Consider the following 12,992-nt stretch of genomic DNA (forward strand, 5'->3'; position numbering starts at 1 on the left):
GACAGATGGCAGAGCCGGATGACAAGAAATAAAAACACAAAACCGAACAGAGCCGAAAGCGACACCCCAGCGCGCCAGGACGCCGAGGCGCGAGAGCCCTCGGGGCGGCTCGAGGCGGGAGAGCGCAGCGCTGCGCTCACCCCGACACTCGCGCGCTCAGTCCACCTCCTCCATCTTGGAGCCCTCGTCGCCGTCCTCCTCGAGGGGCGGCAGCTCCTCGACGTCGTCCGCCTCGTCGTCGTCCTCGATGGAGAGGCCGAGCTTGATCATGCGGTGGATGCGGCCGGCGAAGGTGGCGGGCTCGTCGAGCGAGAAGCCCGAGGTGAGGAGGGACGTCTCGAAGAGCAGGTGGACCAGGTCCTTGACCGTCTTGTCGCCCTTGTCGGCGGCCGACTTTGCCTTGAGCTCCTTCATGATCGAGTGCTTCGGGTTGATCTCCATCGTCTTCTTGGAGGCCATGTACGAGGACATCGACGAGTCGCGCAGTGCCTGCGCGCGCATGATGCGCTCCATGTTCGCGGTCCAGCCGTACTCGCCCGTCACCAGCACGCAGGGCGACTCGGTGACGCGCTCCGACATGACAACCTTCTCAACCTTGTCGCCGAGGATCTCCTTCATCAGCTTGCAGAGCGGCTCGAAGTCGGCGGTGAGCTCCTCCCACGCCTTCTTCTCCTCCTCGGTCTCCTCGAACTTGAGGCCCTCCTTGGTCACCGAGACGAGCTTCTTGCCGTCGTACTCCTTGAGCTGCTGCACGCAGTACTCGTCGATCGGGTCCGTCATGTAGAGCACCTCGTAGTTGCGCTTCTTGCAGCGCTCGATGAAGGGCGACGTCTCGACCGCCTTCTTGGTCTCGCCCGTGATGTAGTAGACATCCTTCTGCGACTCGGGCATGCGCGAGACGTAGTCCTTGAGCGAGGTCATCTCGTCGCCCGACTTGGTCGAGTGGTACATGAGCAGCTCGGCGAGCTTGGCGCGGTTGCCAGAGTCCTCGTGGATGCCGAGCTTGACGTTCTTGGAGAACTGCTCGTAAAACTTCTTGAAGTCCTCGGTGTTCTCCTGGATCTCGCCGAAGAGCTCGATCGCCTTCTTGACGATGTTCTTCTTGATGACCTGCGCGGCGCGGCGGGGGGGAAGGGGGTCGGAGGGAAGAGAGTGGGCGGGCGCGGCTCGGGGGGCGCGCTGGCGGCGCGCCTTGAGGATCTTGTTCTGCTGCAGCGTCTCGCGCGAGATGTTGAGGGGCAGGTCCTCCGAGTCGACGACGCCCTTGACAAAGGTGAGCCACTCGGGGATCAGGTCCTCGCAGTTGTCCATGATGAAGACGCGGCGGACGTAGAGCTTGATGTGGCCCGAGTTCTTCTTCTTGGGCTCAAAGAGGTCGAAGGGCGCGCGCTTGGGCACGAAGAGGATCGAGGTGAACTCGAGCTGGCCCTCGACGGAGAAGTGCTTGACGGCGAGGTGCTCCTCCCAGTCGTTGGAGAGCGCCTTGTAGAAGGCGCCGTACTCCTCCTTGGTCACCTCCTCGGGCTTGCGCGTCCAGATGGGCTTCTGCTTGTTCATCAGGTCCCACTCGTGCGTCACCTCCTTGACCTTCTTCTTCTTCTTCTCCTTCTTCTCCGCCTCCTCGTCGACCTCCTCGATCTTGGGCTCGTCGCCGTCCTCCTCCTTCTTCTCGTCCTCCTCCTCGTCCTCGTCGTCGTCCACCTCCTTGTCCACCGTCTTCTCGGTCCAGAGCGAGATCGGGTAGTTGATGAACTCGGAGTGCTTCTTGACCAGGTCCTTGAGGCGGCGCTCCTCGAGGTACTCGAGCTGGTCCTCCTTGAGGTAGCACATGATCTTGGTGCCGCGCCCGAGCGCCTCGCCGTCCGCGTCCTTGCGCACCGTGAAGGAGCCGCCCGCCGCCGACTCCCAGACGTGCTGCTCGTCGTCGTTGTGCTTTGACGTCACGACGACGCGGTCGGCGACGAGGTACGACGAGTAGAAGCCGACGCCGAACTGGCCAATCATGTTGATGTCGGCGCCCGCCGACATCGCCTCCATGAAGGCCTTGGTGCCCGACTGCGCGATGGTGCCCAGGTTGGTGATCATCTCGGCCTTGGTCATGCCGACGCCAGAGTCGATGATTGTGAGCGAGTTGTTGGACTTGTCGGGCACGAGGCGGATGTAGAGCTCGGGGTTGCCATCGAGGACCGACTTGTCGGTGAGCGACTGCGGAGGGGGAAGGGGGGGCGGGGGCGTGAGCGGTGTGAGCGGCGCGGCAAAAGTGCCCGGGGATAAGGATTCCCCGGGATTCCCCGCGCCGTGCGCGCGCGGCGTGTTTGTTTGGGGGAGGGCGGCGGAGGGCGGCAGCTGCGCCGCCGCGCCGCCGGCGGACGGCAATGCGGCGGCGCCGCGCGGCGGACGGCGAGCGGCGGCGCCGCGCGGCGGGCAAGACGCCGCCCCGGCAGATGGGGCGTGCGCGGCGCGCGTGTGTGCGAGCAGTCGAGCACGCCTGGTGACGGATCTTGTCGAGCGCGTCGGACGAGTTGGAGATGAGCTCGCGGAGGAAGATCTCCTTGTTTGAGTAGAAGGTGTTGATGATGAGACTCATCAGCTGGTTGATCTCAGCCTGGAAGGCAAACGTCTCGACCTCCGCCATGGCGACTGGTTGTTCTGCGGCGCGGGGAGGAGCGGGGAGGTGGGTCGCCGGGCGAGTCGGCGGAGGGCGGTGCGGGTGTGGCGGAGGAGAGGCGGCGAGGCGGGGCGAGGCCGGGCCGGGGCGGGGCGGGCGAGCGGGCGAGCTCTGTGCACTTGTGGATGTGCCGCGTAGACTCGTCTAGAAGCAAGCGGCCGTTTTTTTATTTGGCGGGGGACAAATCTCTTCACCCGCACGCTGCACGGGCCACGGCGAGGCTGCTGCGCGGTGTGGCAGTGCGGGTGGCGTACGGTTAGAATATGTCTCAGGGACCAGTCTAATGGACCGTTCCGCTGCGGTTCTGTGGTCCATAGGGTCTGGTAGTCTGCATACTCTTCGTAGGACTTAGCATACGCGCGGCGAGCCGGCGACGTCTACGACGGCGAGTGGAAGGCGGGTGAGAGGGAGGGGCGAGGCGTCGAGCAGCTCGCAAACGGCGACGTTTGCATACTCGTCTCGAGGCATGAGCTTAAAGTTGAAAATTTAATAAAATCGGCCCCGGCCGGCCTACCAGCAGCTCTGCGCCTCCTGCCATGCCCCGATGCCGCATGCGCTCCTGCCATGCGCACGCCCTGCCCTGCGCTGGTCGTGGAGACCGGCTCGCTGCTGAGGCTGGCCTAAGCTACGAGCCGCCAGTGCCACGCCCCTCGCCCCGAGGCCTCCCCCGCCCACCCCTCCCGCCCCGCCCACCCCGCCTGCGCCCGCCTCGCCCACCGACCACCGCCATGCCACCCGCGGGCTGTGTGGGCGGCGCGGGGCGCGTGGGGGGCTGGTAGACAAAGGTCGCCTGCGCCGCCACGTGCGCTCCGCAGTTGGCGATCGGCAGCGCCGGCTGGCGGCAGGCCGGGCAGTTGGTGTCGCGCTCCAGCACGCGCGGCGCACACGTCTCGCAGTACAGCGCGTGGCCGCACGCGAAGCGAACAGACCGCGGCGCCGACCAGCAGAGGTCGCACAGCCGCGCCTCCCCGTCCGCCTCGGCCGTCACCACCCCTGCGAGGCTCTGCGACGGCGATGCCGCCACCTCCTCCCCCGCCGCCTCGACTAGCGCCTCCAGCCGCGGCAGCGCCTCTGCGAGCGGCATCCGCTTCCTCTTCCGCTCGTACGCCAGCCGGACCACGAGCCGCGCCACCTCCTCGGCCTGCGCCGCCGACCAGCCCGCGTCGGCCGCTGCGATGGCCTCCGCCGTGTCGGGCTCCTCCAGCGCTTCGTCGCACGCATTGAGCAAGCCAAGAGCGCCGCGGCCGGTCAGGCTGACGAGCAGCGTGATGCCGAGCGCGAAACCGTCGGTCAGCTGCGAAGCCTGACCGTCGTTGAGGATGATCGGGTCCATGTAGCCGGGCTTGCCAAAGATACGCTGCGTCGACAGGTGCGAGACCTGTCCATTGCCGCCGGCCGTCGCCTCTGCCGCGCGCGCGAGGCCCACGTCGGCGAGGTAGCCGTTGCCGCGCTCGTCGAGCAGGATGTTGCCCGCCGAGACGTCGCGGTGCAGGATCATCGGCGAGCAGCTGTGCAAATAGTGCAACGCTCTCGCAGCGTCGCGCAACACGCGGAGCCGTGCGGCGGAGGAGAGCGGCGGAGGCGCCGTCTCGAAGCCGAGCATGCCGAGCCGCTGCAGCGCGGCTGGCGTGCGGTAGAGGCGGTCCTCGAGGCTGCCGCCGCGGCAGAGGGGGTAGACGAGGCACGCTCTCGCCGGCGCCAGGCAAGCGCCGAGCAGAGGGAGCAAGGACGGGTGGCACGCCGCGCTGAGCGTGCGCACCTCGCTCTGCAGCTCGGCGAGGCCTTGGGCGCCGACACCGACCAGCGCCGTCTTGACGGCGAACCCGCAAGCGACGCGCGGAAGCGACGGCAGCGCGTCGGCGCGGTAGACGCGCCCGAAGCCTCCCTCGCCCACCTTGCGCGCCTCGGCAAAGCGGTCCGTCGCCATGATTAGCTCGTCGAGAGGGACGGCGGCGGGCGGCGCGGCGGCGGCGGCGAGGGCGGCGACACTGGCAGGAGCCGCCGCCTCTGCTGCCTCCGCCGCCGCCGCTGCCTCCGCTGCCGCCTCCGCTGCCGCCGCCTCTTGAGCCTCCGCCGCCGCCACGGCCGCCACTGCCGCCTCCATAGCCGCCGCCTCCGCCGCTACCTCCACCGCCTCCGCCTCCGCCTCCGCCCTCTGCCTCGCCTCCTCCCCCTCCCTTGCCGCCTCCTCCCTTGCCCTCGCCTCTGCCTCCTCCCTTGCGCGCGACGCCGCCTCCGCCTCCTCCGCCGCCCGCGCCGCCGCATCCTCTGCTACCAACCGATCCGCTTCCTCCGCCACTCGCGCCTCCTCCGCCGCCCGCGCCTCCTCCGCCTGCTCCGCCGCCCGCTCCGCCGCCCGCGCTGCCGCCGCCGCCGCCTTCTCCTCCTTCTGCCGCTGCCGCTTTAGCGCCCTGGCCTCGCGGACCTTTCGCTCCGCCAACTCGTCGCGCAGCCGCCACGCCGCCCGCAACGCCTCCGAGCCGTCGGCGGCCTGGGTGGTGTTCGCGTTGATCGCCGCCCTGAGCGCCTCGAGATCGGCGTCGCCTCGCTCGCACGCCTCAACCGCCTCGCGCAGCGCAGCCTCGGCAGCATCGCGCGCCTCCGCCGCCTCCGCTGCCGCTGCCGCATCGCGTGCGGCCGCCGCGGCCTGTTCGGCTGATTCTGCGACCGCCCTCTCCCCCCTCGCCTCTGCTGCGGTCGACGAGTGCTCCTCGAAGGCGCGCACGCACTCGGCGTGGCCCTCTTCCTTGGCCCATTGAAGCGCCGTCTCGCCGCTCGCACTGCGCGCCGCAGTGTCAGCGCCCGCCCGCAGCAAGCGCCGCACGACGGCGGGGCGGTTCAAGAGGGCAGCGGCTATCAGCGCGGTGACGCCCTTGCTGTTCTGCAGGTTGATCTCAGCGCCGTGCCGTATCAGCAAATTGACCACCTGCTCGCGGCCTTCCTGGGCGGCGTACATCAGCGCGGTGTTGCCCTTACTGTTCTGCAAATTGATCTCCGCGCCGTGCTGCAGCAGCAGCTCGACCACCCGCTCGTGACCTTCCTGGGCGGCGCCCATCAGCGCGGTGTAGCCGTTGCTGTTCTGCACGTTGATCTCCGCGCCGTACCGCAGCAGCAACTCGACCACCTGCTCGTGGCCGTACACGGCGGCGCCCATCAGCAGCGTGATGCCGCTCACCTTGCCTCTCTTGTACGTCGCGTTGGCCCGCCCGCCGCCCTCGAGCCACGCCAGCACCGCCTCCTCCTCGCCACGCTCAGCCGCCACGATGACCTCATCGGGGGCTGCCACGCCACCCCTCGACACCGCTGGCGACAGATTACCCGGCCGCACCCGCACGCTCTCGCCGCCGCCCTCGAGCGCCACCGCGTACCGCCCGCCCTCGAAGCTCCGAGCCACGCCCCGCTGCCCGTTTAGCTCGGGGCGGGCCGAGAGCCCGCCGAGCACGACTCGCTGTCGGAGCAGCGGCGCGTCCACAGCTGCCGCTGCCGCGCCCGAGGAAGCGCCGCCCGCACCTGCTCGGCCCTCCGCCACCGCCTCGGCCTCAGCCAAGATCTTGACGCACTCGGCGTGGCCCTCCTCCTTGGCCAGCTGCAGCGCCGTCATGCCGCTCGCACTGCGCGCCGCAGCATCTGCGCCCGCCCGCAGCAAGCGCCGCACGACGGCGGGGTGGTTGAAGAGGGCGGCAAACATCAGCGCGGTGCAGCCGTTGCTGTCCTGCAGGTCGATCTCCGCGCCGTACCGCAGCAACATCTCGATCACCCGCTCGTGGCCGTGGCTGGCGGCGTACATCAGTGCGGTGCCGCCGTCGCTGCTCTGCTGGTTGATCTCCGCGCCGTGCCGCAGCAACATCTCGACCACCCGCTCGTGGCCGTTGCCGGCGGCGCCCATCAGCTCGGTGAAGCCGTCGCTCCTCTGCAGGCCGATCTCCGCGCCGTACCGCAGCAGCAAGTCGACCACCCGCTCGTGGCCGTGGTAGGCGGCGCCCATCAGCAGCGTGAGGCCACTCACCTCGCCTCTCTCGTACGTCGCGTCGGCCCGCCCACCGCCGTCAAGCCACTCCAGCACCGCCTGCTCGTCGCCTCGCCCAACCGCTGCCACGACCTCGTCGGAGATTGCCACGACAAGAGAAGCGCCGCCTGCGCCTGCGCCGCCGGCTGCCGCCGCCGTGGGCCGCCCCGCCACCACCTCCTGGACGTGCTTCTTGAAGGCCTCGACGCACTCGGTGTTGCCCTTCTCCTTGGCCCACTGCAGCGCCGTCCTGCCGCTCACACTGCGCGCCGCATCTGCGCCCGCCCGCAGCAAGCGCCGCACGGCGGCGGGGCGGTTCGATAGAGCGGCGTTCATCAGCGCGGTGATGCCGTCGCTGTCCCGCATGTTGACATCCGCGCCGTGCTGGATCAGCAAGTCGACCACCTGCTCGTTACCTTGGTTGGCGGCGTATATCAGTGCGGTGCCGCCGTCGCTGCTCTGCTGGTTGATCTCCGCGCCGTGCCGCAGCAACATCTCGACCACCCGCTCGTGGCCGTTGGCGGCGGCGCCCATCAGCAGCGTGAGGCCACTCGCCTCGCCTATGTCGTACGTAACGTCGACCCGCCCGCCTCCGTCAAGCCACGCCAGCACCGCCTCCTCCTCGCCTTGATGAGCCGCTAGCATCGCTCGCTCAGCAGCTCTCACGACCGCATCGGGGGCTGCCACGACACCGCTCGACGCCCGCTCCGCCGCTGCCGTCGGCGACAGATTACCCGGCCGCACCCGCACGCTCTCGCCGCCGCCCTCGAGCGCCACCGCGTACCGCCCGCCCTCGAAGCTCCGCGCCACGCCCCGCTGCCCGTTCAGCTCGGGGCGGGAGGAGAGCCCGCCGAGCACGACTCGCTGGCCAAGCAGCGGCGCGGGTTCGCTCGACTCGCGTGCACTTGCCATCGCCACGCGGAGCCGGTTCTGCGCGGGAGCTGTTGGCGGAAAAAAATTTTTTTTCGGGCGGCGCGGGAGCTGATCCGCACGGTGGAGGAGGCGGGGAAGGTGCTGGAATGGGACTGGGGGAGTGAGCGGCTCGCGGTTGCCGAGTCGTGCCTGCCGCAGTCCCTTTGATGGGAGGCCGAGGGCCCAACTTCAGAATCGTGCTTTTTTGGGTTAGGGACGAGCGCGAAGGACCGATTGCGGTGAAGGACCGCAGGTTAGGGACCGATCGCCGCCGCTCACGCCAGCGGACGGTCTTCGTCAGTGATGTTAGCTACGCCACCGTCTACCTCGTGCGCAATGCGCTCGCCGGCATCGAGCGAGCAACGTGTTCGACCGAGCGGCTTGCTGTGCGGACGGCTTCTTGTGGCTCTCGTCGAGAGCGTTTTGCGGCCCGGCGGGTGGGAGAGCATGTGTCGTCTGATGTGTCACTGTGTACGTCATATCAGTCTTGATAACAAGTACGGTCGATCCGTCAAAGCGATACACTCGTCACGATCACGTTGGACGGCTTGCACAGAGCTCTGTGCCGGCACGCATCAGGAAGACCGCCGTACGGCAAGAAGAGCTCGATGGGGAGCGAGAACCGTCAGAGGTGCTCACGGAGGTTTCGGAAGTCCGCCATGGTGCGGTCAGTTCCCCCCAGGTTTGACTGCGTAGGTCGCGGAACTCGTTGAGTACTCGCAGCCTTTCTGCGCCTCCGTCTGGGCATCGGCTGCTCGGCAAGAGCAGTCTTTCCGGAAGATATCGACGGTTTTCGAGAGCCACCCGCTTGGGAGCGATTGAGCGCGTCACGGAGGACTTCAGGTTACCCTTGAAGCTCCTCTGACGGTTCTCGCTCCCCATCGAGCTCTTCTTGCCGTACGGCTCGGTTCCTGTTGCTGGCACAGAGCTCCCGTGCCAGCCGTCCAACGTGATAGGAACGAGTGTATCGCTTCGACGGATCGACCGTGCTTATTATCAAGACCGATGTGACGTACACAGTGACACATCAGACGACACATATTCTCCCACCCGCCGGGTCGCAAAACGCTCTCGACGAGAGCCACAAGAAGCCGTCCGCACAGCAAGCCGCTCCTCGGACAGGCGAGCTCGCTCGATGTCGGCGAGCGCATTGCGCACGCTTTGAACGGTGGCGAAGCCAAAAACACCGATGGTGGCCGTCCGCCGGCGTATGCGGCGGCGATCGGTCCCTAACCATTCGCCCGCGGTCCCTAACCCAAAAGTGGTCCGCTGCGCTTTGGTCCCTAACCAAAAAAGCACGATTCTGAAGTTGGGCCCTCAGGCCCCAGGGTGGGGGCCACCTCGAACCCCCGGCCAGGGATTCGAGCGGAGGGTGCCCCGGATTCATCTATCCGTTGGGCCCCGGCACCTATTTTAGAACTGATCACTTTGCGCAGCAACCGTCGGCCGCCGCTTTTTAGCTGGACGGCGGTACGCTGCGCCGTCGCTCTGTCGACTGTCGTGCACGCTCTCGTGCCTCGTTGTTGTGACACGGGAGTAGAGTCGAGAGGTAGCCCTCGACGAGACGACCGGCGCTGCGATGCCAGACCTCACTGCCGCCGAGCTCAGCATTCCGGCCGAGCAGCACCCCGATCCCCGCTCAACAGTGGTAGGCTCTACCCTGCGCTTCATTCCGTGGTCTGTGGTGGGCAATCCGGCCTTCCTCAATCTGCCCCCTCCTCCTCCGGGGATGCAACCGTCATGGGTCCAGATTCCGCAGTGGGTCGCCATCAGTGCGCTGCTCCCCTTCAGTGAGCCCGAGCCCGCTGTGGCCACCCACTTTGACAGGCTCAGCGTCTTGCGGCTGGCCGTATTGGCCGCGGCTTGGCGCCGCATCCTCGGTGCCTTGTCCGACCTCGGCGTCTTCAGCACGGTGCACGTGGATGAGGATGCGTTCCGTACGGTGTGCATCCAGGCTCTGCACTCCCGCCAAATCCCGGTGCCCGAGCTCTATCTGCAGTGGGGCGATTTGGGGTACTCTGAGGCGATCGTACCCTTGGGACCAGCGCCATCTGCAGAAGCAAAGGCCGTCGACTTCTTGCAGTACGCGACAGTCGGGGCTCTTTGCGACCCTACGGCCGACGTCCCGTTCGCAGCCCTGTCTGACATGACCCGCTGCTTGGGGCCCGTCTTCACGGCGGCAGCGCGCGTCGATCCCATGGGGAGCGCCGTCGTGGGGGCTGCATCGCTCGCCGCCGCCGCTGGTCACATCACTCCGCGAGCGAGCGATGGGCATCCCGCCCTGCTTGCTCGGCATGTGCTCAGCATGCTGAAGACTACCCGCTCGAGTTTCCCGGCCTACCTGAGGACCAACTCTTTTCAGAACTACTCTGCGGAGGTTGAGACTCGCGCCGAGTATGTGGGCGGGACCACCGTGGCGCGCGACCGAGTGGCCGAGCAGCGTTGCTCGCGCGCTATTGCAGCCAAGGCGCCGACGCTCGACTCCCTGCTCCGTGCGCTGCCTCGGCCAACGCCCCCGTCGGTCGTTTATGAAGCCTACCGGCAGCTCGTCTCGCTCTACTTTCCGACGGATCGGCGCCCTATGGACCTGCTCCTGACTGATCTGGATGCTCAGCTTCACGCGCGGCTACCCACGTTCTCGACGCGGCGGGGATCGTCGTCATCGACCCTTCGCAAGTGACGTTGGCGCCGCCCGACGCGCAGCGAGCCGGCGCGGCGGCGCCGTCGACGCCGACGGACTAGTACAGCGCTTGCCCAGCCCTTGCCCGCACGAAATTCAACCTAACTAAACTCAGCCACTTGCTGCTAACCTACATCGCCTGTTCTCAACAGACGCTCGGGCGCGCCACCACGGCCGGCTCCGCGCCAAACCCGGGCAACCTGTACGGCATCCAGCTCGGGCACGCCATCGCGGCCTGGCTCCGCGCCAAACCCGGGCAACCTGTACGGCATCCACCTCGAGCGCCTCGCCGGCCTCTCCCCCCGCAGACCGTCCTCAGTGGGGAGCGGCGAGGGCCCCGCCGGAGCCCGTGGCGGGAGGACCTCGTCGTCGCACCGGCGGCCGCTCGGCCTGAGCTGTGACCCTTGGGACCAGCCCCCGAGTGGATCAATGGACACCTCCATGCGGTGGTCGCCGTCCTTGTCAGCCGTCCTGAGCGGAGGCAAGGTTTGTTCGATCCAGGACCTCTTCCCCCGCAGACCGCCCTCAGTGGGGAGAGGTGGGGCCCTTCCTCCCGCAGATCGCCCTCAGCGAGGAGGGGCGATCCCATCAGGAGGTCGTTCCGTGCGACTCGGCTCCCCCCCCGCAGACCGCCCTCAGTGGGGAGCCCTCCTTTTCCTGGGCGCACATGGTGGTGGCGGCGACGATACTCCAAACCGGCGAAGGCATGGGCAGCTCAAGGAGGCGACCGCTGGCCCTCTCCTGTCGGACTGATGGCCCGAAACAACTACCAAGACTTTGTCGAGCTCAACGTCTCTACCTGTGGCGCGACCGACGCAACTGCGGAGGTGTTAACTGCTGTCGGCAACAGCCAGCCGGAGGGCAACCTCGTTAGGAGGCTAGAGATCTCCCTCATCCGGAGGGAGGATCGCCCTGCCACAGCTACGCGAGCGACGCCAGCTTGCGAGACGTTCAATTCGAGCATTCGGGCCGCGCGACCTATGGAGACGCAGCCAGAGGCAAGCGTGGGCGCTGCCCAAGCGGATCGCCGGCAACTAGTGCCGCCCGCGCCTGGCGCGACCGCCTTCAAGCGCGGGCGGCCCGTGACTTTGCTCCATCAAACGGGACAAGGCAAAAACACAGTTGCACAGATACATGCCGGCGGCGCGACTCCCCCCCGCAGATCGCCCTCAGTGGGGGAGACCGCGACACCGGTGACGGAGCGCAGTTGGGAGTGTCTTCGGCTCACGCCAGGGCGCTCGTTGCTCCTCCGTCTCTTTGTATCTTCCATACTGCATTTATCAGAAGACGTATGGTTCTTGCACTTGTGCAAGATTGGGCGTCTTCTGCCGCAGTCCCTTTGATGGGAGGCCCCAGGGTGGGGGCCACCTCGAACCCCCGGCCAGGGATTCGAGCGGAGGGTGCCCCGGATTCATCTATCCGTTGGGCCCCGGCACCTATTTTAGAACTGATCACTTTGCGCAGCAACCGTCGGCCGCCGCTTTTTAGCTGGACGGCGGTACGCTGCGCCGTCGCTCTGTCGTGCACGCTCTCGTGCCTCGTTGTTGTGACCCACCCTGTCCCACCCGTGTGTGATCAGTGTCTACGGAGGGAGTGTCTTCGGCTCACGCCAGGGCGCTCGTTGCTCCTCCGTCTCTTTGTATCTTCCATACTGCATTTATCAGAAGACGTGCCTGCCATCCCGTGTCGCGGAAGGGAGCCGGCTCGGGTTCGGGTTCTGAGGCTGCCCATGCTCGGTGGATCTCTCTTGTTCTCCCCGACATGCCAGTTCAGAGTGTCCCTTGTAATGCGGCAGATTTGTTTTCTCGAATTCTCTCGGCGCGCAGCCAACCACGACTCAGTCGGCAGGTCGGCAGGTCAGCGCTTCCGAAACCGTTCCAGCAGGAGGCTGCGCTTCGCAATGAGCCGCCTCATCCGCTCCTTCACCGACTTGCGCGCCCGCAATAACGCCGGCGAGGACGTCGACTTTGGCGCCTTTGCAGACAAGGTAGTCCTCGTCGTCAATGTAGCGAGGCACTGAGACACGAGGGAGGTGCCGGGCCTCGTCGGGCTGGGAAGCAAGTACTTTGAGAAGGGCCTGCGCGTGCTCTTCTTTCCGTGCAACCAGGCACAGTCCAGTTCCAGTCTACCCACCACCACTGTTGCGACGCCTCGCCCTCCCCGGGCCCATCCCACCCACCGCGGTCTACCCACCGCCGCCTCGCCCTGCCCGCCCCAGTTTGCCTCCGAGGAGCCCGGCACCGCGGCCGACATCAAGGCCTTCTACGTCGACGCCCACAAGTTGCCGGCGGCGTCGCTCATGGAGAGAGTCGATGTGAACGGCGCGAACACGCACGAGGTCTACAAGTTCCTGAAGGGCACACCCGAACTTGGTGAGAAAATCGAGTGGAACTTCACCAAGTTCGTCGTCGGGCGTGACGGACAGGTTCTGGGACGGTATCCCCAGCGGACGAAGCCAAAGGACTTTGACAAGATGTTTGCCGAGATGTTTGCGCAGGCGGAGAGCTGATGTGTCCGAACTGTCTCTGAGCGCGGCGGGCAGTGGTCACACACAGGTGACGCATGACGGGCTCGCGGAACAGGCCCATCTTGGAGCCACCGCGAGCGCTGAAGACCTGCACCTGTGTGGGAGCTATTGGTCGCCGGCTCTGTCCTGCTCTCTTTTGGTGAGAAATCGCGTGTGTGACACACGAGTGTGCGCGTGACGCGTGCTGGACGCGTGTCGT

General features: G+C 67.0%; 5 protein-coding genes across 5 annotated transcripts; 3 read left to right on the plus strand and 2 right to left on the minus strand.

Annotated features, from left to right (window-relative positions):
- Positions 1 to 2,811, minus strand: EMIHUDRAFT_362359 (hypothetical protein). The gene is made up of 4 exons (XM_005789008.1): positions 2,788 to 2,811; positions 2,489 to 2,649; positions 1,192 to 2,205; positions 1 to 1,110 (listed from the first exon to the last, which is right to left on the minus strand). Exons 2-4 carry the CDS (start codon positions 2,633 to 2,635, stop codon positions 157 to 159), a joined length of 2,115 nt encoding a protein of 704 aa, XP_005789065.1. The 5' UTR covers positions 2,636 to 2,649; positions 2,788 to 2,811; the 3' UTR covers positions 1 to 156.
- Positions 2,812 to 3,893: 1,082 nt separating this feature from the next.
- On the minus strand, positions 3,894 to 4,595 carry EMIHUDRAFT_70635 (hypothetical protein; the record flags this gene model as incomplete). Its single annotated transcript, XM_005789009.1, has 1 exon — positions 3,894 to 4,595. A coding segment is annotated over one exon (702 nt), but the record flags the coding sequence as incomplete, so codon positions are not given.
- Positions 4,596 to 7,753: 3,158 nt separating this feature from the next.
- EMIHUDRAFT_226153 (hypothetical protein) lies at positions 7,754 to 8,819 on the plus strand (the record flags this gene model as incomplete). Its single annotated transcript, XM_005789010.1, has 5 exons — positions 7,754 to 8,055; positions 8,166 to 8,217; positions 8,283 to 8,375; positions 8,543 to 8,605; positions 8,709 to 8,819. 5 exons carry the CDS (start codon positions 7,754 to 7,756, stop codon positions 8,817 to 8,819), a joined length of 621 nt encoding a protein of 206 aa, XP_005789067.1.
- Positions 8,820 to 9,165: 346 nt separating this feature from the next.
- On the plus strand, positions 9,166 to 10,266 carry EMIHUDRAFT_226154 (hypothetical protein; the record flags this gene model as incomplete). The annotated part of the gene is made up of 1 exon (XM_005789011.1): positions 9,166 to 10,266. One exon carries the CDS (start codon positions 9,166 to 9,168, stop codon positions 10,264 to 10,266), a length of 1,101 nt encoding a protein of 366 aa, XP_005789068.1.
- Positions 10,267 to 12,166: 1,900 nt separating this feature from the next.
- On the plus strand, positions 12,167 to 12,775 carry EMIHUDRAFT_70639 (glutathione peroxidase; the record flags this gene model as incomplete). The annotated part of the gene is made up of 2 exons (XM_005789012.1): positions 12,167 to 12,271; positions 12,374 to 12,775. The coding sequence occupies 2 exons, from the start codon at positions 12,167 to 12,169 to the stop codon at positions 12,773 to 12,775; spliced, it is 507 nt and encodes a 168-aa protein (XP_005789069.1).
- Positions 12,776 to 12,992: the final 217 nt, after the last annotated feature.

The sequence above is a fragment of the Emiliania huxleyi genome (assembly GCF_000372725.1).
Source record: "Emiliania huxleyi CCMP1516 chromosome Unknown EMIHUscaffold_130, whole genome shotgun sequence".
NCBI classification, from domain to species: domain Eukaryota; phylum Haptophyta; order Isochrysidales; family Noelaerhabdaceae; genus Emiliania; species Emiliania huxleyi.